General features: G+C 42.9%; 1 protein-coding gene across 1 annotated transcript in view; it reads right to left on the bottom strand.

The window, feature by feature from the left end:
- LOC308291838 (dedicator of cytokinesis protein 3-like) overlaps positions 1 to 24,750 on the bottom strand; it is a gene marked incomplete at both ends in the record, with an annotated part of 140,294 nt that overhangs the window by 74,593 nt on the left and 40,951 nt on the right. Inside the window, 6 exons of the mRNA XM_080733969.1 lie at positions 148 to 208; positions 1,780 to 1,861; positions 3,050 to 3,204; positions 8,319 to 8,363; positions 13,733 to 13,817; positions 15,618 to 15,766. Of these exons, the coding sequence (XP_080590095.1) occupies positions 148 to 208; positions 1,780 to 1,861; positions 3,050 to 3,204; positions 8,319 to 8,363; positions 13,733 to 13,817; positions 15,618 to 15,766 (577 nt within the window). The remainder of the gene's footprint in view (positions 1 to 147; positions 209 to 1,779; positions 1,862 to 3,049; positions 3,205 to 8,318; positions 8,364 to 13,732; positions 13,818 to 15,617; positions 15,767 to 24,750) is intronic.

Raw genomic sequence — 24,750 nt, 5'->3', positions numbered from 1 at the left:
TGATGTATCATACAAACTAATAACATCACACATAATCAATCATGATAATATAATATCTACTACACTGGGGCTAAGAGCAGGGCTACTCTGCCACATCTCTACTCACCAGTTCTTATGACATGTGCCACTATGTACAGATCTACTAACCTGTTCTTATGACATGTGCCACTATGTACAGATCTCTCTTCAGGTCTTTACTGCTCAGGTCCTGTAAGGGATGACAGAATGCACAGAATGTTCATGGTACAGACGAGCGCTAAATAGAGCGTGCTCCCTTCCTCTGGTGCAGTGTTTCTCGACCTTGTCTGATGTCTGTACCACTGGCATATATCGTCACCGTTGAGCAGAAACCACTTATCTCCATATTCTAACGTTCTGTGTTTAATTGCTTGAGCTTGTAGATCTGCTACTTTTGGTGCTTTTTAATTTTGAATCGTGAAAAGTAACAGTTTTGGACATACGAGGTATCCACCTGACAGACGATATCGCCGCTGTGGAGTAGAAATCTCATGTATCCATGTTTAAATGTTGTATGGTTTTCCATACTTCATCATACAAGACAATCACAATGTTATGGTTTTTAAAGAACAACTTTGTTTTTTTTTTTATAACAAGGGTTCATATTTTAGATGTAATTAGAGAAAAGAAAAGATGAATGTTAAAATGTTTTCATTTACTGCTTTAGCTTCATGCGTACAAGTGGCTAAATATATCTTTTTAGACACAATTAATTCCCAAGATGCACCGCAATCTTTCCTAGGCTATGGGGACTTATGGGGGCTAGTAGTGTTACTGTAAATAGTAATAAAGAAATTGTCCGCTTATTGTGTCTAAAAAGACATATTTACGCACTTGTACGCATGCCCCCAACCACTGAAATCAAAATCACTAAAATGGCTAAAATGATAGAAAGCAGTAAATTAAAACATTTTAACAGCCAGTCCTTTAAAGAATAATGAAAAAAGGACCGGTTTTGGACATACAAGGTTCCTACCCGACAAGCGCATGGACCCCCCCCCCCCCCCCCCCCCTTCTCACCCTACTTCCACAGAACATTATACAGTACATTTAGTAAACTATATAAGGAGACATTACAGCAGCTACAGTTACTTCAGAACCATGGACAGAGCTATAGTTATTTCAGGACCATGGACAATACCATTACATGGACAGGAGCTGCAGTTACTTTAGCCTCGCATAGCCAGACAATATCACTGCTGCCTTGTGTTAGCAATGGCAGATAGAGTCTAGCTGAGCAAGACCATGAACAGCAGCTATCACAGAAGCTGCAGTGACAGTTATTTCAGAACCATGGGCAGCAGCTACACTGACAGTTACTTCAGAACCATGGCCCATCTAGCTGTGCTGCTTACAGTTTGCATGACTGTGTCGTGCACGGAAAATAGCCAAGCTGGAAAGGTGTTGCAGATCAGCTACAGTATTTTCAGTGCACACCACCACATGCAACAAAGTGTATCAAGCCAATAACAGTCACTATTTAATTTCTTTCTTTTTTTCATCATTTTCCCCACACTATGCTTCTTTCTTTCTTTGAACGTTTTCGCACATCCACTTTGTTCAGATCCAGGTGGACAGTGACAACTGAAGCCATCATGAAAACACTGATGATTAGTGTAGTCAAATAAGTCTATTAAACTATGAAAAACTTCATGAGGTGTGTAATTGAAAGAATATAAGTCGTTTTTTTGGACTCTTTTAAGTAGGTAAGTAGTACTGTAGGTTAAGGCTTAGAATAGTAGTATTGTAGGTTAAGGGTACCGTGAACAGGGCACACAGGCGGTCAGCCTTCTCTGGGTTCTTTGGTCCTCCATTCTTGTTCAGTCTCACCATGAACTTCTCACTGTAACACAAAAGAACCCACACAAATGAGCATCCGTAGAATGTGGTGATGTTTATGTTCTGTAGCGCCACGCTTCACCTGAATCCCAACACATCCCTGATAATTACACCTTGTTATGGAAGCGATGCGCTTCTTTCCACTTTATCACAGATGCCAACCTGTTCCTGTTTTTATGGTTAAAGGTATATTCAGTGATTGTATTTCATTCAAATAAAAATATAATTGGTACATTTTCCATTCATTCTCCTCACTAGAATGTGTGTTGACCATATAAGGACTTCCACCATGGCCCGTGTTGTGAGCATAGCTAGATGCAGTTTTCAGAGGTGGCCAGACAGTCCTTGACCAATCAGGGTAGAGTATGGCCGTAGTTATGTTATGATGTTTAGTTATGATGGTCAAAATAAAAGTTTTGAGAACCACAGTCGCTCTGAATTAAGAACGTCTGCTAAATGCCTAGATTGTAAACTACTGAACTCATAAAATGCCACAGTCTCGTAGTAAATCAGTATCATACATATCCTGAAGCTGGAGACGTAGGCCTACCGATATTCAGTGATTGGGTCTAATGATCAAAATTAGAACATTATAATGGTGTAGAAAATCTATAAAAAACTAAACATTTCTACGCTGTGACAAGATGACCCCCGGCCACTTTCATTATCACTGAATACACCTTTAACTAAATAATATCTATCTACTCCATCATGCAGAGGTGTCGCTTGGCAAAAAGTGACCGTGAGTGAACTGCTTGCACGACACCATCGCATAGTGTAAACAAATTAATGTTTTGGGCTTTATATCTCATTCAACCTTAATATGCACAACCTACAGCTTTTGTTTTATTTTGTTATGTTAATAATGCTACATCATCATGAATGGTGGCAAAAGGAAGGTAGAAGATGCCTGCAATGTAGGCTATGTGTGTCGCCAAACTTTATCCATTGCAGAGACACAGTCACACATATTGTATAATATCCATGACCCATACAAGTTCAAGTCCTTTGGTCCGGCTTGGTTTGGATTCTATTAACTCGGAACCCCGGTTCTGTTTACCATAACAGCCGAACCGAGAAGACTAAAGCTTGTTTTGGCCAGTGAATACCGGCTAACGGAAACCCTGTTCCCAGCTTGTGTTTTTGTTTGTGTATCGGGACGAGATGCTCCTGTCCTGCGGCCCGTACGCACCTGATCTGCTTGGCGTCGCGGGTGTCGTACAGGGAGAAGAAGACGTCGGCGTCCTCGCTGATGCTGTTGTACGTGAAGCTCTTCAGGTTGATGAAGAGGTGATGTGACACGGGGACGCGGCAGCCGTCGCCGTGCCGCTGCTTCGCGCTGTCACCCTGCGGAGAGGAACGGCCGCAACATCAGGCACATGCACACATAGACACCAGTAAGACTCCCTAATCGGGAGATAAGCGTCCGTCAGTTCGCATACACAAACCTTAGATGGCAATGGTAGCCAATCAGGAATGACATGATGACATGACTTTAGAGATACTGTGTACCGCTTTGCGTGATTTTAGGGCAAAATCTGTAGGAGCAGTGTCCAAAAATGTTTTTTGCAAGAATCGGCCTCATGGTGGCGCTAGAGGAGGGCCATGTGAGAAATGAGGGGTGGAGGTTGTGGTTTGGCAGCCAAGGAGTGTGTGTGCAAAGTTTGGCATGGATAGGGGCAACTGTGGCGGAGATATGAGTAGGGCAAAAGTGTGACATGTGACGGACAGACTGACAGACAGCAGGTGGAGGTTTTGATAGTAACTGCGCACACATAGGCATCAAAGCGGGCTTGAGCCCCTTTGATGTCTATGCTTTTATCTGTCTGTAAAAAGTGCCCTCTCCAGACCATGAATGCAGTTTTCACTATGGTGAAAGAAACGCAAAGGCTCCCTTTCCATGCCATACCTGAAGGCAGCATAATTTTGTACACGGCAGATGATTGCCTTGTCCAAACTCTCCTGAACTTGAATACAACATCTTATGTCGAAAGAATTGCCCTCTTTGTGTAGAAATACATGCCGTTACGCCACATCTCCAGTATTGACTTGATTATGCTTAGTTCAGTGGGGTATCAAGCACCGAAAATAGCCGACTTCCAAGCTCACAACGCGTCGCTTTGCGACACGTTGTGAGCTTGGAGGACAGCTATTTTCGATATTTCCACCAAAAGCCCTTTTTAGAAATGTCAGACCCTGCCTCTCTAACATTCTCTGCACGCAACATTCACAAGGCTGCTCCTTCGCTGCGCTAAAGGCTTAGTAGCACCTGCTGCTAGCTACACATGCTACCTGCTGCTAGCTACGCATGCTACCTGCTGCAAGCTACACGTGCTACCTGCTGCTAGCTAAAAATGGTACCTGCGTTTGTGCAGCCAAAAGGTTGTAAATAATGTGGACAACATGTGATTTATATAAGGCTCGATGGAGACAACAGATGGGATTGAATATTCACGAGGGTCAGTTCATGAATTTACATAAATAGATACACCGTCGATTTGTAGAAGACAAGCAGATGGGAGGTTTTCTTAACCACTTGTGTACACTTTGTCGTTCAACGGATAGAGGATTTATCTCAAGTTCACAACGTGTCACATAATTATTGTCCCCCGCCCCCCCAGATCGTGTTGAAGCCTATATGTTATATTGTGTTTTTTTGCTGATATCTGATAACAATTGATATATTCTAGTGCAGATCAGAATGTTTGAATGTTTGTAAAAAAAACATGTATTTGAAAACTTTCTTTCAGGGAAACCCATTGAGACCAGCGTCTCTTTTTCAATGCATACAAAAAGGATATTTACAACAATTATTTTGCATGCAAGTCCGGATGTTAGTTTATAAGTACAAAATGTTCGGAAATAGCAGATCAACAAGCTCACAACTACTGAACTTGTAGATCAGCTATTTTCAAATAGACTATAGCAGGGGTCCTCAAATACAAATCTTGAAGGTCCACAAATATTTTTTTGAAACAGGTCCGGGTCCGGGGAAAAAAAAACAATTAATATATATATAAATATATATATTTTAAATATATTTATATTCGCTTATTTTTATTATGTCGGTCATTCTTAAATAGTAGGCTAAGATACAAAAAAGTACCAACCAGGGGTTGACACTATGGTCTCAGAGGCACTTGTCCGTCTGGAAAGTACAGGTCATGTTCTACTTGCCCTCATGTCATGGCCACTTGCCCTCATTATTGTTCATCTTAATTAGGGATCCCTTTCTTATTTTTTTACAATGGCTGATATGTTTATTTTTTTATTAGTTTGTTGATGCAGTAATGGTCTTTTCCCGTTTCTTTCTTTATTAAAAGGGTCCTTAAATTATGACTTCACTGTCATCTGGGCTGGGGACTCCTCCAAAATCATTTGGGGGCCTTACTTGATTGAAGAGAAACAACCCATTTAAGCAGGGAGAACAGAATGTTGTGGAGCAGAGATATTTTGCGCAGAGAGCAGAGATATTTTGCGCTAGTGCTCTGGTTTCTTTTAACAAACTGGGATAATTTTCGAATAATTTATGCTTGTGTCGCAACGTGAATATCGATATGAAAACAAGGTGTCGCGCGTCAGAGACAGGGGAGCACACACTGAACGCGGACGGCTGCGCAGCGTCTCGTCGCGGTATCGACGCACGTTAAGTGCCGCACGGTAACCCCAACTGGATGCGGCGCGCTGCCACACAGCCTCCGGTGGGGAGAACCATGGGAGAACAACATTCATGCAGAAAGAGAGGCAGCCGTCACGGGCCGTCGGGCCGTGGCACGTCGCGACACACTCTGGAGATAAGATTACAATCCTGCAAACGTATTCACGTTGATGATGTTTGCGTGAATGAAACCCCACTGATTTATAACTAGTTGCATTGTTGGTGGCTGAAGCTACTGTTGTTGCTGCTGCTCTGAAAACTTCCGCGGGTCTGTGGCAACAGCCTATCAGCGCACCCTTGTCATAGAGATGACAGCCCATAATACTATGTTGCCCGGCATCAGCCAATCAGCGCGTCGTTGTCTCTCTCTCTCTCTCTCTCTCTCTCACACCAGCGCATGCAATGAAAGTGAATGAATAAGTGGAAACAAAGCGTGGGGATATTTTTCCACTTTTTTTTTTTTACTATAATTCGTCCTGGGTCCGGTCCGGACATGGACCGCGGTCCGCCTATTGAGGACCCCTGGACTATAGGTATAACATAGATCTAAAGTGGATTAATGTATGTTTTATAATATGATCATTTCTATCTGCCAAGTAACTAGTAACTAAAGTTTTCAAATACATGTAGTGGAGTAAAAGTACAATATTTGGATCTGAGATGTAGTGGAGTAGAAGTAAAAGTTTTGGTAATTGGAAATACTCCAGTAAAGCACAAATACCTCAAAATTGTACTTGAGTAAAGCACTATAGTAAATCTACGTAGTTACTTTACACCACTGCTGAAAAGCCAGGTGGCACGTGCATTGATGGCCAAGTTAACTACTCTATAAATAAGTATAAGCACTCTATAAATAGTAAAAACACACTTTTATCGGTCAAGGAGTTTTCAGTGTACAACAATCATGTGTCTTTGTGCCAGTGCAAGATGACCTAGGCCTATTATTACTGTAAAACTGTCTAAAATACAGCACTAATAGTACTATACTTGTCCATGACCAGAGCTACTGTATTACTACACTGTTTATCACCAAAGGTCTGGGGGCCACCATGGGGTCCAAATGAACCCTTTATGGGTCTGTAACTCAAAAGGACCTAAAGTGCTTTTCCACTGTCCTCATAATGCATTATGACCAGCACTAAATACTTCATAAACCTTGCTTAGGTTATCTAACTATTAATTTAACGAATGTCTGTCTGTCTGTCTGTCTGTCTGTCTGTCTGTCTGTCTGTCTGTCTGTCTGTCTGTCTGTCTGTCTGTCTGTCTGTCTGTCTGTCTGTCTGTCTGTCTGTCTGTCTGTCTGTCTGTCTGTCTGTCTGTCTGTCTGTCTGTCTGTCTGTCTGTCTGTCTGTCCGTCCGTCCGTCCGCCGTCTGACTGTCTGTCATGCTGACATCACTGTTACTAAACAGTGTCGACACCATGGTAAGAAAGACCAACTGACAACACTGACTGACATCACTACAGTGCCCAAATTTGGAGATGACGTCACAGACTGGCCTGGACACGGAACACCATATATGGGCATAAAAGAGTGCCAGCCAGACAGAGAGATACAAACGGGTATTGCACAACTGAACATTGATGGTGACTATTCTGCCCAACGTTCACCACCGGTCTGGGTTCTCCAACATTACTTCTGAGACTCCTACATTCAATCCTTTTGCACACCCCCAGGCACAGGACTATTATACATAATTATACAAATGTATAACTAGTGTTACAATGCCTTATACTTTAAGTGCATTATAATGCATTATAAATGTGCTTATGAGACCTGGCGTTAACGTACAGTCTTATTATAAGGAACGTGGCAACATACTGCAACAAACACATGAGTTGGCAATGATACTAATTAAGCTTCCGTTTAGTGTAGCAGAGTGTTTCCAGTGAGCCTCAATGAACAATAGCAGCACCCTGACTCTGTTTGACCTGAATGGAACAGAGCCTTAATTACTATCATTGATAAGTGTGTTTGCTAAACTATTTCATGTCAAAATGGGCTGCTGTTGAAACAGGTCTGTTACTTCAACGAAAATGAATGCTTTCCATCAAAGCCTGTCCTCCGCACATACAGTAATTAATGTGTCATTGTATTGATGCTATATATTTAACACATCTTTTACAACATGATCATCAGGTATTCAAATTAGCAGATCTACAGATTGTCTATTTTCGGTAAAGAGGTTTGGTGTAGTGGGGGGGGGGGGGGGGGGGGATTAGACTAAGTACTGAGTGAAAGGTCAAGTCTACTAAGTATCTACAGTTTAAGTAGTTAAATGTCTGTAAACACAACATGAACATGAATCCAACACACACTGATGATTGTGCTGTAGAACAAACAAGTATATGAAGCTATCTATGAAATCTATGATCAATTTTAATCTGCGACACACTTTCATACAGTATGTAGTGGGAGGGTCCCTGCTTCATCTCTCTCTCAGGGGGCGGCAGTGGCTCAGGGGTAGAGTTGCCGTCTTAGAAGACGGAGGGTTCCCAGTTCGATCACGGGCTCCCCCAGAGTTAGTCTGGAAGAGTCCTTGAGCAAGAATCTGAACCCCTAGTTGCTCCCGGTGAGCTGGTTGGTGCCTTGCATGGTTTCCTCCGCCATCGGTGTATGAATGTGTGTGTGAATGGGTGGATGTAATGCACAATCTCTGTAAAGCGCCTTGGATAAATGTGCTATATAAATGCACTATTTACCATGTTAAGGGGTCCTTGGGCTGGCATACAATGTACTGTGTGTGATGCAGCTGTTATTACATGCATGTAAACAACGAACAAGCAGCTATGAAAAGAGCTTACCTGGCTTGTGCTTTGCTGTCCACCACAGTGTCTGCTGGATACATGCTGCAGAGGGACATTATAGAGACACACAGGTCAGTTCAGTCAACCGTTATCAACAGGGGTTCCCAAAATTGGGAGGTGTGGAAGGTGACAAGAGGGCGGGGAAAACAAAACACAAAAACACAGGCAAAAACATTGATCAAAATGTCAAACCATGACACTTTTACTTGTAACGATTGTGTCTAACTTGTGGCAGTCCCACTTTAAGTAAAACTAATTTTTCTGCTATACTGTAGTCAGCTGGTTCTTCCCACTTCCCACCAAACTGAACCCGGTTTACGGTACAACAGTTTAACAATGGACTTAAAAAACAAAAACTACTTCGGCCACTGATTTTGCTACGAGGCCTGCACTTTAATGCTGTCCCTAGCGCTAAGTTAATCCCACGTTCGATCAAAACACAAGAGCGCGAGAGAGGACACAGGGCACACGCAACCAGTGATCAAAGAGAGTAGGCAACTCACATTTTGTACATAAGTATAAGTATCAATAATACCCTATTGTATACATACAGTAGTTTGCTATAATTTGGTATTCCAAATTTGCTTGAGTAAAAGTACAATGGTATTGGCATCAAAATATACTTAAATTAAGTAAAAGTATTCATTATGCACAAGGTCCCATTTCACAAGTTCTCAAATGTATATTTCTGAAGTGGTTTCATATAATCAAAATCTACAAAGTAACTAATGCTAAGATTTTGAAATAATCGTAGCGGGGTAAAAGTACAATATTTGCCTTTGAGATGTAGTGGAGAAGAAAACTGATTGGAAATTGGAAATACTCCATCAAAATAAAATAAAAATCAACATTATAGTACTTGAGTGCACGCACGCACGCACGCACGCACGCACGCACGCACGCACGCACGCACGCACGCACGCACGCACGCACGCACGCACGCACGCACGCACGCACGCACGCACGCACGCACGCACGCACGCACGCACGCACGCACGCACGCACGCACGCACTCACACACACACACACACACACACACACACACACACACACACACACACACACACACACACACACACACACACACACACACACACACACACACACACACACACAGCACACACGCACACCTCTGCTCAGCGGGCTAAAAAAGAGGCGCTCTTTACTCCTGTCTGAATGGGTCCCAAGGCCTGGCTGAAGTGCCCTGCCAAAAAACAAGCTTCACTTTCATGGACAGAGTCAGGGTGAGGAGGCACTTCTTTGGCAGGGGACGCGCTGTGCGCTGTTGTTTCTGGACAGGGCATTTAGTGCGCGGAGCAATCTGCCTCGCGATGCCGAGAAAAGTGGCAAAGGGATAATGGGACGCTCGCTGGGCCGGGTGGAGGGTGTTTTCTTGATCAGCATATGGCCTCGCAACTGTTGGCCATGATGGAAGTCATCCGTGTCTTCACCCACTGAACAGTCAAATCCTCTGTGTTAATTTTAATTCCTGAGCGCGTGCAAATGAACCAAATGGACACCTTAGGCTTACGGGCCCATTTGGTTCATTTGCAAGCGTTCAGAGTCACTGAAAGATAAATTAAAAGGTGCTCTAAAGTGATATTTTTTTGGTTAGAAGAAAACATTTTGATGAAAAAGGTTAAAGCTCTATTATTCTGATAGTAATCATCGCCATAGAGTGTAGCAATTGTAGTCCTACAGGTGTTTCAATTGTTTGATATGCATAGAATAAATGTTCCACTCCAATCAGAACACCTGTGTTTGCCCCAAAACATGGCAGATGTAGGACTACAATTTCCACACATATAGAGTGTTTGTTCAGTCCCTGAAAATACATTTTCAGGTGGGTTTCCAATTTTGTCCAGTCAAAAGAGAGAACACCATTTATCACTTCCAACTTCACTTCCTATCCTGTAACCTGTATGAGTTCTCTCTCCTGATTGGATGAAATTGGTATCCCATCCTGGGAAAATGTATTTTTTTTCTGTTAAATTAAGAGCAAACTCCTGTTACTGAACAAACGCTCAATAACAATGATTACTATGGGAATACAGAGCTATTTAACACTACCAATGCTAAAGAGCGCACATTAAAACCAGGAAAGCATCCGTGTCATTTTGGATTTTAGGTTTGGCTATTCAATGAGACACACAACACTCGCTTGTCAAGGACGACTGTAACCTAACTTAACTGGAATAATAGTTGTTACTGACTCTGACCTCTAAGGACATTCACAGGGAGGTTTCCTGCTGTGAACACGTGTCTCTTCACATGCTTTTTGCACTGACCAATGGACTCTGAGCTTGTAGAATATCTGCTTAAAAAAATCTTGAAAGTGTTTTTGAGTTACAAAAAAAACCTGTTTGAGAACTACTGATTTAGAAGGCATTTGTAGAATCGGCCTGTGGTCTTACCACATACACCATGAAAATTCACTTTTCCTATTTTAAAACCTTTTTTGGGGTCCCACTAGCACCTTCTATCCTCACAAAGTCTCATTTCTGACCGTTGTGTCTTTCTCTGGTTTTGGGAAGGCGGAGGTTAAAAGCATCCCACGGGTTCTCAAAACAGGCTGTCCAGATTTGATGCCGTCGATGACGTCATCGACGGCCGTTTTTGAAGAAATAAATAAATAAAATAAAAAGATTTTCAAAAGATTTTTTTTCCAAAATATTTGGGGGGGGGGGGGGGGGGGGGGTTTGGTGCAGTTCAGGCCAAAGGTGGTACTGCAGCTGAAAATGCTCTGAGAGCCATTCAAAAATATTCAGGAGTGGTAATTTAGCCTCAAACCTTTTGAAAAACATTTTTGGGACATAAACAATATGACATAAATACTTTTTAAATGCATGGTGTATCACCTTTAATGCGTTAGCAATGAGTTAGCAAACTCATAATTCTGACTTCTCTCGAGGAATCCTCTGCGAGCATGCCTGACGCACGCACGTGACTCCCTGCTACACATTCCAAAACACATCTTAAAAACATGACTTATTCACAGGAACACGTCCCCAGTTCTATCTGGTGATTTCTACACGGGCCGGAAACCATACGTAATTCATTTAAAAAATGCTAAATGTGCATGTGTTTTTTCCCAAGCATGGCCCAGGCTTGTCACATCGCATTATGTCTGCGTTGCCGGTTCGCAATTACGTGCGTGAGCGCACGTGTGCGTATGTGTGTGCCGGGCGTGTGCCTGTGTGTGTACTTGGACAATCGTCCCCACAAGCATAGTAGCATTTGAGAAATACTGAGATATTGTGAGTATCATTTTATTTATGGTTACAAAAATACACGAACGCAAATTATTATTATTATTATTTAGGCTCACGGTTAAGGAAAAGATTCAGGTTGGGGTTAGGGTTAGATCTCTAGAGGTTAGGTTTATAGGGTTTCTGAGTTATAACTGATTACTTAGCAGCATGTCGGCATTTCGGTGCATGTCATGCACTGAAAGTAGATGATATTTACAAGCGCAAAACGCGCTACAGCACAGCGCGTTGTGCACTTGTAGATCGGCTATTTTTCGGCTTCAGGGTTATGGTGGCTAAAGAATCAGAAACGTTGTTGTCCTCACAAGTGTAGCAATGCATGTGTGTGTGCGTGCGTGCGCGTGTGTGTGAGAGTCACGTGCATGCTGGGAAAGGAGCACAGCGAATGTGGCGGTGACGTGGGAGCATAAAGGAAGCGGGTCACATGGGTCCTGCATGCTGCATCTGCAACAACAGCGAGTCCCAGCGTCGCTCTCTCCCTCTCTCTCTCTCTCTCTCTCTCTCTCGTGAGTCACCTTCTTCTTCTGGATGGTTTGATAATCGAGCGCATTTGCGCAGCCCACCGAACGCACATGAACGCACATGCGCGCGATAGCGTATACCGATATGCACAGTCAAGCTGAGACACGGGGATAAAAATGCATCTACAGTGCAAACCAAGGGCTTGGTGGAAAGTGACCATGTACATTTAGTACTGGCTGATTCTACAACTGTCCTTCTGAAATCTGTAGTTCTCGCACTTTCACGACTTTCCAAAAATAGCAGATGTACAAGCTCGCCTCGTGGGATGAATCTATATCTGCTATTTTTGGGGGATACAGCCAACGCTAACATCCAAAACGACACAGATGCCTTTTCCGGTTTTAATGGGGAACAGTTTTAAGGAATTTTTTGTTTACTTGAGTATACTTCTACAGGCATTGACACTAAGGCTTGTCCACCTGCCCCCGGCAGGTAATTAAAACTTTCGGGCAGGTGAAGTTGGCTTTCAGGTTGCCCGACCGGGCAAGTGCTCATTTGAGATGGGACGCAACCGTCTATAAACACAACACAAGATATCTGTCTAAACACCTGAAGGTGGCCAGCGCGCTCTGTCTTCTGGTCTGTGGAATGTAAAATAAGAGCACTGTTTACCTAGAATGTGCTGTTTTTACTGTTGCTACATAAAATAAAAATAACATGTGAAACCATAGACATATTCAATCATAGCTATAAAGGTATTTTTATCGCACAGCCCCAGAAAGTAAAGAAATAAGTGAGCGGTAATTAAAATCTTACCTATCATTTTATAATGGATTTATGGATTTACTTTTCGGGCAAGTGGGCATGACCTTTGGGCAAGTAGAACATGACCTGTACTTGCCCGACAGGCAAGTGCCTCTGAGACCTTAGTGTCCCCCTACTTCTACTCCACTACATTTCAGAGGCAAATATTGCTTTTTTTTTTTATCCACTGCAATCATTTATTTGGCTACTGGCTACTTTGCAGATTTAGATTATAACAAAACGTACATTAACCATTTAAGCCTAATTTGTACGGCTATTCGAATCTACAAGCTCTGCCACGCATTGCAATGGCACATATGCGATGTGTTGGCTGTGATGTAGCAGGCAATGGGGCTACATAACCGTTCACGCAGTAAACGTTAAAGTGCATCATCACAGTAAAACGCCATCATGCACGAAGCACAACGTTTTGACTCATAACCTTCAGATGCATGCAGAGCTCATGGGCGGATATTTCCCCTTTTATGCGGGACGCTTCAGCGAGAATGTACCGTGCACGACTGCATGTGCATGCATTCATACTAACCGGTATTCACCATCAGCTACTTTTCAGAAAAAGTACTACATGTTTCACTTAAGTAAACGTATCAATACTGCAATGCAGAACACTCTGTTATAAGTAAACGTCTGGTTATCTCATGTACTTGAGTAAAAGTACCGTACAAAAGTATATGAATCAAAATATGCTTAAAAATAACAAAAGGTAACTAGTATGTGGAATGTCCGGTTTCAGAAGGTATCATAATACAATGTATTATTTTGAACAGCGTCTGTTGCTATGAGAATAAAAGCCAAGGCCGGAAACAAGGAATATACCATTTTGTATCATTCAAACACAATACAGTCAGAACGTACCATTTTGTATAATTCAGATATGCTGATCTGATCGGGATCCACCATCTCAAACTCCTTCCTGGGAACCAGGTCTAAACCCAGGTGTCTGGAGGGAGGGAGAGAGAGAGAGAGAGAGAGAGAGAGAGAGAGAGAGAGAGAGAGAGAGAGAGAGAGAGAGAGAGAGAGAGAGAGAGAGAGAGAGAGAGAGAAACAGACAGGATGGGAAGAAAAGAGAGACACATTTGTATAAGCAGGTTTGGTCATTTCAAACAAGAACTAGAAAAAGTGCTCAGGTCTTCACCAGGTCAGGTAGGTTATTGTGGGCCAGCAATGCTTGGAATTGACTATAACACACCTAATGTGTACAGATTTGAGTATCGCTATAGGCCAATGTGAAAAGGGTGCGTGGCATTTCTTCCTCTGCCTTTTCACGGCAATCGGACGCTGTGTTCATGATTTGAGGCATTTTGTTCAAAACGAGCCACTCCTGCGAACTTTACACGCCAGTCTTGGCCAATCAGGAAGGAATATGAAAATCGGTCAAGAACTATCCTCTGAGCAGACAGAAATAGAGCCATCTTTTATTCTTATGTCTGTCTCATCAGATGTTACATACCGTCGTCGTTGGGTGAAAACATTGTATGTCCAAACCGTTCGTTTTGCATTTTTCATTTTCAAAATGATTTAAATTTGTGAAAACAGCTGATCTACAAGCACACATTGCTTGTAGATCTGCTGTTGTCACTACTTTTGTGCGACGGCCTTGTACGATGAAGCAGGGCTTTACTTTGCGAAAGAACATACAAATTTGAAACTTGGAGATACAAGGTTTCCACCCAACAACGACGATACAGTAGAGCAAGTGAAGACCATTATGTAACAAATACAAACTACTGCAGATACAAAGCAATGTATCAGCATTAGTTTTCCCTCCATCACAAGCAGGAATCGCGTGGCGAGCAAAGGTGAGTGTCAATGGTTCAACAACACTCATGTAGCTTTTGTTATTTGTAGCTTTGTAGCCGCAGTCAAAGCCAGCTATACTTGGATTGTATCGCTTTGTAGATTTGTGCGGCAGCTACAAATGTCGGATGTGGCTTTTGCATCTTCACGTCGCGCTGGCTTCCGTTGCAAACGAACGGTAGCCTGTAGCTCTGTGTATCTGCCAGTTTGAAAACAGCAGTACACACACACAGCTCCTCCTCCCCTGAGCAAATGCTTGGCGACAGCGGCAAAGGAAGAGATCTCAAGCAGAACCTGGAACTAGGTGGGCAGCCATCTGTCTCAACCGGTTGGGTTGAGAGGGAGAGGGAGAGGAGAGAGAGGGAGAGGGAGAGGAGAGAGAGGGAGAGGGAGAGGGAGAGGGAGAGGGAGATAGAGAGGGAGAGGGAGAGGGAGAGGGAGAGGGAGATGGAGATGGAGATGGAGATGGAGAGGGGGAGGGAGAGGGAGAGCGAGGGATAGAGAGAGAAGGAGAGAGAGAGCGAGGGAGAGAGAGAGGGAGAGGGAGAGAGAAAGAGAGAGAGAGAGAGGGAGAGCTACCTTCACGGCAATTCCCCGGGCAATCACACTCTTGAACTCCAATCTCCCTAGTAGATAGTATTATGAACTTGGGAGGTATTCATATGCATTGAACTCTCAGGTTTTTATACGGATACTCGTTTTTATGACATGAATCTTGTAGTTTTTAGGATTTCTTTGAGTATTTTTCTGCACCATTTATTTTGTGTTCTTTTGTGAATACCTGCCGGTGTCCACTGCCCTGATGTCCACATCACTGTGGCGCGACCTCGCCCTTTAGGTCGAGGTCGCTTGTCGCCCTGAGGCGTCTTACTAGTAATAAACAACTCAGTCGTTGCCCCAGTCCAGCTTCACAGTAACATGTTAATAAACATTATAAACTCACTCGTTGCCCCAGTCCAGCCTGACGGTAACGTGGCGTTTGATCTCGCGGGTCTGCTCCTGGGCCAGGTGACCCTGGATCAGCTGCCGGCGCAAGTCGATCAGCTCGTTCATCACATGCCGCAGCTTGTGGAACAGATCCACCTTATGCTTCTGTCAGGGGGGGGGGGGGGGGGGGGAGAGAGAGAGAGAGAGAGAGAGAGAGAGAGAGATCATCAGTGTGTCTGCACATGGACAAATAGTGAGCTGCGAGCTTGTAGATGGGGTGGCAGTGGCTCAGGGGTAGAGAATACGTCATTAGAACGCGGAGGGTTCCCAGTTCGATCCCGGGCTCCCCCAGAGTTAGTGTGGAAGAGTCCTTGAGCAAGACTCTGAACCCCTAGTTGCTCCCGGTGAGCAGGTTGGTGCCTTGCATGGTTTCCTTTGCCATCGGTGTATGAATGTGTGTGTGAATGGGTGAATGTAATTTATGCACAATCTCTGTAAAGCGCCTTGGATAAAGGCGCTATATAAATGCACCATTTAGATCTGCTATTTTTGAAAAGTCTTTGAATATTTTGACCTAATTCTATAAATGTCTTTCAAGGTTTTTGAAAAACAAATGTTTCTATGTCAGTGTTTTTAATTATTATATTCATTTTTTGGTAAATTAACGCCCATACATGAGTGTCGCACAAACATAGTGAAAACAGCCGGTCTATACGGTAGATCGGAGGCGATTGCAAAGCTTGGTGTTCATGCACTTGTGTGAAGGTACAGTACATCTATTGCGATCCGTACCAAAGTGACCTTATCACAGTGAAGAATTGCATTAATAGAGTGTATAGTGGCTCCCCTGCTGTTGCGATAAATAATTCACTGATCTCCCACTTTAGAGCGCCGTCTCTCCCCAGGGGTCATCCCCATGCTGGCCCGGCTGCGTGTGGTGGAGATTTTTGTTAAAATTAAAAAATTGTCACAGACATAAAAATGAGAGGACCATAATATTACCAGAAAAACATAAAGAGATAGCCCTGAAATACCATAACAGGTCTGTATGGAACCCATGTGAACACTCTCAGGGTTAAGGGGGTCCTCCTTGCAAATAAAACATCTGAGGACCACTAGTACTATAGTGGACTATGGAATGATGTGCCTTGAAATACACTCCATCCATCCCACTGGGATGAGCAACACAGATGCACGCACCTTATAAGTATACATCAGGCTATGTGCTGTAAATAAGTATCATACATATTCTGAAAACAACCTGGAGATGTGACATTCAGTAATTGGGTCTTAACATCATATGATTTGTAAAAAACAAAAACTGGCAAGACCAAGTCTGTGAGCTTGTAGATCTGCTATTTTTGAATTCTGAAATTATTTAGCAAATCTTTGAATATATCTATTTTAAAGCGAACATTTGTAACTCAAATATTTGCTTCTGGGGGATCCCTGATGCATAATATTTTGCGATGGGGGTCGAAGGTGAAATACATATAATTCTAGGGGTCATTGATATTACTTTTATAAACATAAAAAAAAGATGTAAACATGGAGATACAAAGCCACAGTGTCTGACCTGTAGCAACACACTCTGGGGCTTCAAAAATATGTATAAAAAATAAAATAGGTTTGTAGGGATGATTATGTTAGGCCCCATTTTATAAGACGTATAGCCAACGGTATCACCCAGAAATAATGAAAACAGACCATCTATAAGCTCAGATCGCGTTGTTGTGTGCTTGTTGATCGACAATTTCTGCCATTTTTAATTGCTTATTTTCTCAACTGTTCGCCCGTAAAGGTGTTGCGATATTAACACTGTTTTCAAAATGAGAGTGAAAGAGTGGGGGCTAGGGTTATAGATATCACTGTGGCAACCAATCAGGCACATACACACATACATTAGACATCAAAGGGGGCTTGAGCCCCTGCCCTTTCATTCGTCAGTAAAAAGTGCCCTCTCCAGACCATGAATGCAGTTTTTACTATGGTGAAAGAAATGTACATGCCCTCTTTCCATGACATACCTGAAGGCAGCATTCAAGAGAATTGCCTTGTCCAAACTCTCCTGAACTTGAATGCAGCATCTTATGTTGAAAGAATTGCCCTCTCTGTGTCTTCAGTATTGACTTGATTATGCTTAGTTCAGTGTGGTGTCACACACCGAAAATAGCCGAAAGAAATGTCAGCCCCTGCCTCTCTAACATTCTCTGCTCGTCCCTGCAACCAATGTCATCTCTTGTAGCCTGGGCTGGCTTCCAATTTCGGGCTTTTGATCCTACAATTTGGCAGGAAACACCAAACCGGAAACAGTTTTAACCCCTACTTGCGCATGCGCTAACTACTTGCGCATGCGCTAACTGGGTTGAAACTGTTTCCGGTTTGGTGTTTCCTGCCAAAGTGTAGTCCGTTTTTAATACAAAATGACGTAGGATGCCATCCGGTCTAGACCGGATCAAACGACCCATTTAGTAAACGAAGACCAGGCTTTCCCCCAGCGGAAAGCCTGGTGACGCGAGGTTACATCTCTTGTAATGGTGGCAAAAAGCAGACTATTTCACTGAAAAACTCTTTGAACAGCTGATGTGTTTATAACAATAGGCAGCATTTACTTACAATGCTACTATTCTGACAACGAGCTGGCAAAGCTGTATTGTTGATAGAAATTCTACAATGAGTATTGATGTAGTTGAGAGTAAACATCTCTGATGACATAATCGCTTTGTGGAGAATTCTGTTGATTCTGCTTATTGTAAGTCTCTCTGGATTAAGAGCGTCTGCTAAATACTTAAATTGTAAATTGTATTCATTGTTCAGCTCAGGGGGTTTCTATGATAATGGTAGATACTCCGTGATGGAAGGAGTACTCACAAGTTTTACTTCGGTAAAAGTATCAATACTGCAATGTAGACGCACTCTGTTACAAGTAGAAGTCCCGGATTAAAAACGTACTTGAGTAAAAGTACAAAAGTATCAGCATCGGTTTAAAGTGCAAAAAGTAAAAGTGCTCATTGTGCAGAATGTCCCGTTTTGTGTTTAATGTTTTTGTAATAATAATATAAATCTACAAAGTATAACTAAAGTTTGCATATAGGCTCTATGCATATACACCATTTTGTTCTACTTCCGGGTGTCTTTCGACTTCCTTCACAGGTGTTACCGATGATACTAATGAAGGGTCTGTTCCATTCTGGTCAAACAGAGACAGGGTGCTGCTATTGTGCATGTTGGCTCACTGGAAACTCTCTGCTACACCAGTGGGTCTCAAAGTGTTCTTGAGTGGGTTCCAAATGGCCCCATACAGGTGTGTAACTCTGAGAGTGTACAAATGGAAGCATATGGGTCCATTTGATTCCATTTGTTGATTCCATTTGTACAGAGTTATGGGGGTCCTTGAAATTAAAGAACCACTGTGCAATAAATCAAACAGAGCCTTAATTAGTATCATCAGTAACACCTGTGAAGGAAGTCGAAAGACACCCGGAAGTAGAACAAAATGGCGTATATGCATAGAGCCTATTGTAGAGGGGTAAAACGTAACATACTTTCCTCTTAGATGTAGTGGAGTAGAAGTAAAAATATTGAAAATTATGAATACTGAAAGAAAGTAAAAAAATACCTCCAAATCCAAGCACAGTACTTGAGTATACTGTATGTACTTAGTTACTTTACATCACAGCAGGAACCGGGAGCTAATGATGTGGGCTGGGTTTGCCTCTGCCTTCTGATGTCGCAGACTTTCACCGCCATTGTGTGTGTGTGTGTGTGTGTGTGTGTGTGTGTGTGTGTGTGTGTGTGTGTGTGTGTGTGTGTGTGTGTGTGTGTTTTAAGTTCCAAGGACGGCGCTTTTTAATTGAGCCATTTTCTGCCTTCCCTACGACACTATGGCAGCCCCATATTATAGCAGCCAGGTTTACATACAGTAAAGTGCAAAGCATAAGCTAAGCCACAATGCTCATGTACATTTAATGAGGGCCGGGGTGCCTGGTGGCGGTGCCTCATTTGGCCTACGGTATGCTGCCTTGTCACACGCTGACAATAGCAGATTTACAAGCTCACAACGCGCCGCCAACACAGGGCATTGTGAGCTTGTAAAACGGCTATTTTCAACGGCTAAATCATGCTTAACAAAGACATGTTTCTGGTGAGTCACGAGGATCTGAGTACTTATCTAACGTAACACCCTCCCATCATGTATTGCACGGTCTTCAACAGGGGGTCCGGGACCCCTAGGGGGTCCTCAGAGTTATTCAAAATCTTTGTGTGATAGAAACCTTTTACTCCTTTTTATATTAACCACTTGAATCCTAGCATCCATATTTCTGAGAACTTTAGCCAAAAATAGCAGATTTACAAGTTTACAACGCCTTGCGCTGCGAGGAGTTGAGAGCTTGTAGATCGGCTATTTTCGGCAAAGAGGTTTGGTGTAGAGGGGGAGTACACTAAGTACAGAGTGAAAGGTCAAGTTTATTAAGTATTGACGGTTCAAGTGGTTAAATATCTGAAAAAACAAATTGACATGAATCCAAGATTGTGCTCTCAAACGATTAAACTATATGGAATCTATGAAAAGGTTGAGGGGGTCCCTACTTAATTTCTCTCAACTAAGGGGTCCTTGGCCTGAAAACGTTGAAGACCCCTGGACTAAGCTATCTATCTACTGTAAGCTCACAAGTTGTGAGCTCAGATAGATATACACTTAGACCCTCTATACTTAGTGAAACAGACCTGAGTTGCGCTGTACTTGATGAGTTATTTTTCCATCTCTCTAGTATAGCAGATCCACCAGCTCACAACGCGTCCCAACGTGATGTGAGCTTGTAGATCTGCTATTACTGGTGAATGCCCCCCCTCCCCCCAGAATAGGGATGCTGGGGTGCAAGTGGTTAAACGTAAAAGTTATTTTCATCTCTGAAGTTTTCCTCATGTCATACTGTATCTTAGCTTATAGGATAACTTTGTCTTTTTTACAACAAGGGTTCATATTTTAGTTAGTCATTAGAGAAAAGAAAAGATATGTTTTCATTACTTCTTTCTATTGTTTTAGTGATTTTAACGATTTTGATTTGCATACATGCCCCAAGGTTGGGGGGCATGCATGCTAAATATGTATTTTTAGACACAATAAGCCCATTCCCAAGATGCACCGCAATCTTTCATGGGCAGATGTGACTTATGGGGGCTGGTATAAATAGTAACAAAGAAATTGCCGGCTTATTGTGTCTAGAAAGACATATTTAGCCACTAGTACGCATGCCCCCAACCACTGAAATAAAAATACTAAAATCACTAAAACAATAGAAAGCATAAAATGAAAACATTTTAACACTCATCTTTTCTTTTCTCTAATTACTATCTAAAATATGAACCCATGTTGTAAAAAAACAAAGTTTTCCTTTAACATATTTACACATCATAATATGACATGAATGTAAGGTTATAAAAATGAACCATGTCATTCAGGGGTGCCGTGGATGGAAAAAAGCTATTTCCAGGGGTGCCCTGAGCCAAAAGAAAGGTTTGAGAAGCACTGCCCTAAAGGCAGAGCGCAGTTGAAACATGTTATTTCATTTAGTTGGACAGGTAGCATAATGATGTGGGTTTTCCTCGGCCTGCCATTGTGTCTTCTCAGTACCAAGGACAGCGCTTTTAATTGAGCCATTTTCTGTCTTCCCTACAACACTGAGAACAAGCAGCCAGCCAGGTTGGTTTACATGAGTGCAAAGATGAAGCGCTACAGCTACAATGCCCATGTACATTTAATGAGCATAAACATTGCATGATCGAAAAGGCTGGTCGCTGCCCCGGTAGAATTGCTATCACGTTGTTCACTTTTTGCCTCATGATATATTCTGACCAGTGTTTCCAGTTTTCTTTTTTGCGAGGGAACAAGCGATCATGTCTATGAAAACATGCCCAAAATGAGCGACTATTAAATCATTTCTGGTCCACGTTAAACTGATAAGAAGCTAGAAGTGCGCGCAGGTCGGCACCAAATAATAGCGATTCAAAACAGTTGTCCTTCAAACCCCACCTCCATTCACCTTCATCAGAACAGAGCGAGCACTCCTCATGATCACCAGAGCGTCTACTGCTCGCCCAGCTGCAGTCCATGAAGCCTAATTTATGCTCCGTCCTGCGATGGTGTCGCGTGCAGACCTCCAAGCTCAGAACGGTTGCATTGGTGACGCCATGTGAGCTTGTATATCAGCTACTCTCGACGCGCAATACCGTTGCGCAATGAAGTATATATGTCTCGATAAGGGCGCACCCATATTCACTAACCAACAACACACAAGAGGTTGAATGAACTGAAACCAGCGCTCCCCAAAACAACAGGTTTGGGGATCTGTTGGGGAATTGACTACATGAAACAGCCACATGTGCATTTAGTCTCAATGTTTGTAAACAAGAAACTGGTTTATGGTTCTCATTTTCATGTCCAGGATCCCCAAAAATGTATTTGGCTATGAAGCCCCATCTGAAAGTATTTTGTGCCAGGGACCCCCAGAGACTCCAGGGGGTCCCCAGCTAAAGAAAGTAGTTAATGTAGCATCACAATAATTTTAACCACTTTATCCATTTATGTGTTGGCCGATAAATACATTCGCAGATGTACAAGCTGTACAAGAGGGCACTTTTTACAGACGGATAAAAGGGCAGGGGCTCAAGCCCCCTTTGATGTCTATGTGTGCACGTGCCTGCTTGAGTGTAGGCAGTGCTTTGTCCACCAGCGTCTTGTGATGTGTAACCGTGGCAACAGGAGGGACTCCCGTACTGTACCGCTACTGTACGAGCTGCGATGCAGTCTTATTCAACGGGAGGCTCACATTTAGCAGAGCTCTGAAGGGAGGTTACATCACCAGCACAGCCTTGGTCTGAGGCTGCTCTGAGGCTCACAGCACTCTAGTCCTGCTCACCGAGAGGCTATCAGTGCTGTGGTGTAAAGCAGTGGTTGTCAACCTTTTCAGGCTGCGACCCCCAAAATAATCATATTTTAACTGGGGACCCCCTCACCCTGACGAGCACTAAGAGTTGAGGCATCACATTTTGTATAACAAGGTTCTATTGTGAAAATTTTGTGAGGCGTTGTGAGCATGTAGATCTGTTGTTTTCACAATTTCTGCCTCTAGTATTTGACCAATGTTTAATTTGTCATTTTAGAGGTATTATAAAGTCCTTAAATTGTCACTTTAGAAATGTGCATATACCCTCCATACACTTAAACTTTATATTGGTTTGTTTACAGTTGAGAGAGAAAACAATGTTGCACATTAAGCTAATCATCTGGGGACCCCCCAAAATAATGTGGGGACCCCCCTGGGGGTCCAGACCCACAGGTTGAGCACCCTGGTGTAAAGTAACTGCGTACTCAAGTACTGTAAATAAAGAGGTGGTGCCATGGTTTTGTGCCTTTTCTGTTGTGTACGTGTCTATGGAGTTAACATTACTCTAATAGACCCCCCAGTATGGTTACTTATAATATGCAAATATGTCTTCCCTGTGTATTTTTGGTTACTTCCTGAAAGTTGAGTCAAAAGGCCCAATTGAAATCATCCCCTCCCCTTTTTACCATACAGCCCGAGTCATAGTGGTGTGGCACAAAGTGACAGTGATGGGATCTCCATATATGGGCATAAAAGGGATTCTGTTAGAGTTGTTCCCATGACATCACAACATACAATATATTTTATGCCCATACATGGAGATCCCTATGTGAACCAGCCACAGATATGGGCCATGTCTTGGACATCTGGCCAGTGATATATATGGATGACATGAGGGATGTTCATAGATGGGCATAAAAGGGATTCTGGGGAATACCCATATATGGACTTTTACATAGGTGATGTCACCTGTGATTTCACCTGTGATGTCACAGTGATGTGTCAAGGGAACCAACCAATAGACTGTAAAATAGACTGTGTACACACACAGAGACAAGCTGTGACATTTCTCATGGTAAACTGCGACCTTCGGTCGCAATAACGAACCTGACTGGATGAAATTGCTAATCCTCACTACAGAGAGACGGGGGGAGACCCCCTAATAATCATTTTCGTAGATCTAAGGGTGAACTCTGAGTGGAAGTAGTGGCGAGTGATACTGTACTACTGGCTCTTAGGATGCTGCTGTGAAACAAAGACAAGGCGACCCGAGCTCTAAGCTAACGGCTGAATGACACAGCAGGAAATGGCATAGGACTGCTTTAAGGGCCATTATCCGTGGCCAGCCACTTACTGCCAGCCCCGCAACGAGACAGAATAATATATGAACACGTTAGAGCGTCATTTAGAACGACACACAGTGTGGAGAAATGTTTAGAAGGAGCTGACATTTTGTGTTAAAACTCTTAACCAACCCGGAAGAGTGGGCGCCTAAACATTGTGGGCACTTCAATGTTAAATTGCTAAAAAGTAATTTAGGAAATTGGTGTGACACATATTAAAGTATACATGATTGGAACATACTTGAACATTTGACATTTTAAGTCTAATATTTCTAAAATTGTTACAAAACCAGTGGATTCAAACAACCAGAAGTTGAAGGATAAATTCAGGTCTGATTGCGACCGTCGGTCGCAGTTTAGTATGTGAACGGTCACAGCTTGTCCGTATGTATCTCTGACTGTCTGTCTGTCAGTCACGCCTGACACTGTGGTTCTATGGGTTTGTCGCTCTGACATCATGCTCTGATGTCACCGTGATGTCATTTGAACCACTCTAACAGAATGGGTTTTCCGCTCTGACATCACAACTCTGGCTTCACTGTGATGTCACACTAACAGAATCCCTTTTATGCCCATATATGGAGTTCCCTGATGTCATCAATATTAAGCCCATATCTTAGGAATGCCCATATATGGAGGCCACATCGGCCACATACCACACTAACGGCTGGTTCTACAGACAGGGATCTCCATGTATGGGCATAAAAGTGTATGACGTCAGATGTCATAGACATCATAGGACTTTCACATAACGAATAACTGAGTATGCATGTTTGGGCTCTCACAGCATATCTCCCTGTACAATACATGGATCTCCATATATGGGTACCAGGGGTCTCCATATATGGATAACTGGTCCGATATACTGTATATCACTGGCCAGATGGCCAAGAATTGGGCGATGTCGCATGTCGCCCTG

This window comes from Nannobrachium achirus, assembly GCF_963921795.1.
Source record: "Nannobrachium achirus genome assembly, chromosome: 9".
NCBI lineage: Eukaryota > Metazoa > Chordata > Actinopteri > Myctophiformes > Myctophidae > Nannobrachium > Nannobrachium achirus.
This window is presented reverse-complemented; position numbering and strand designations above follow the sequence as displayed.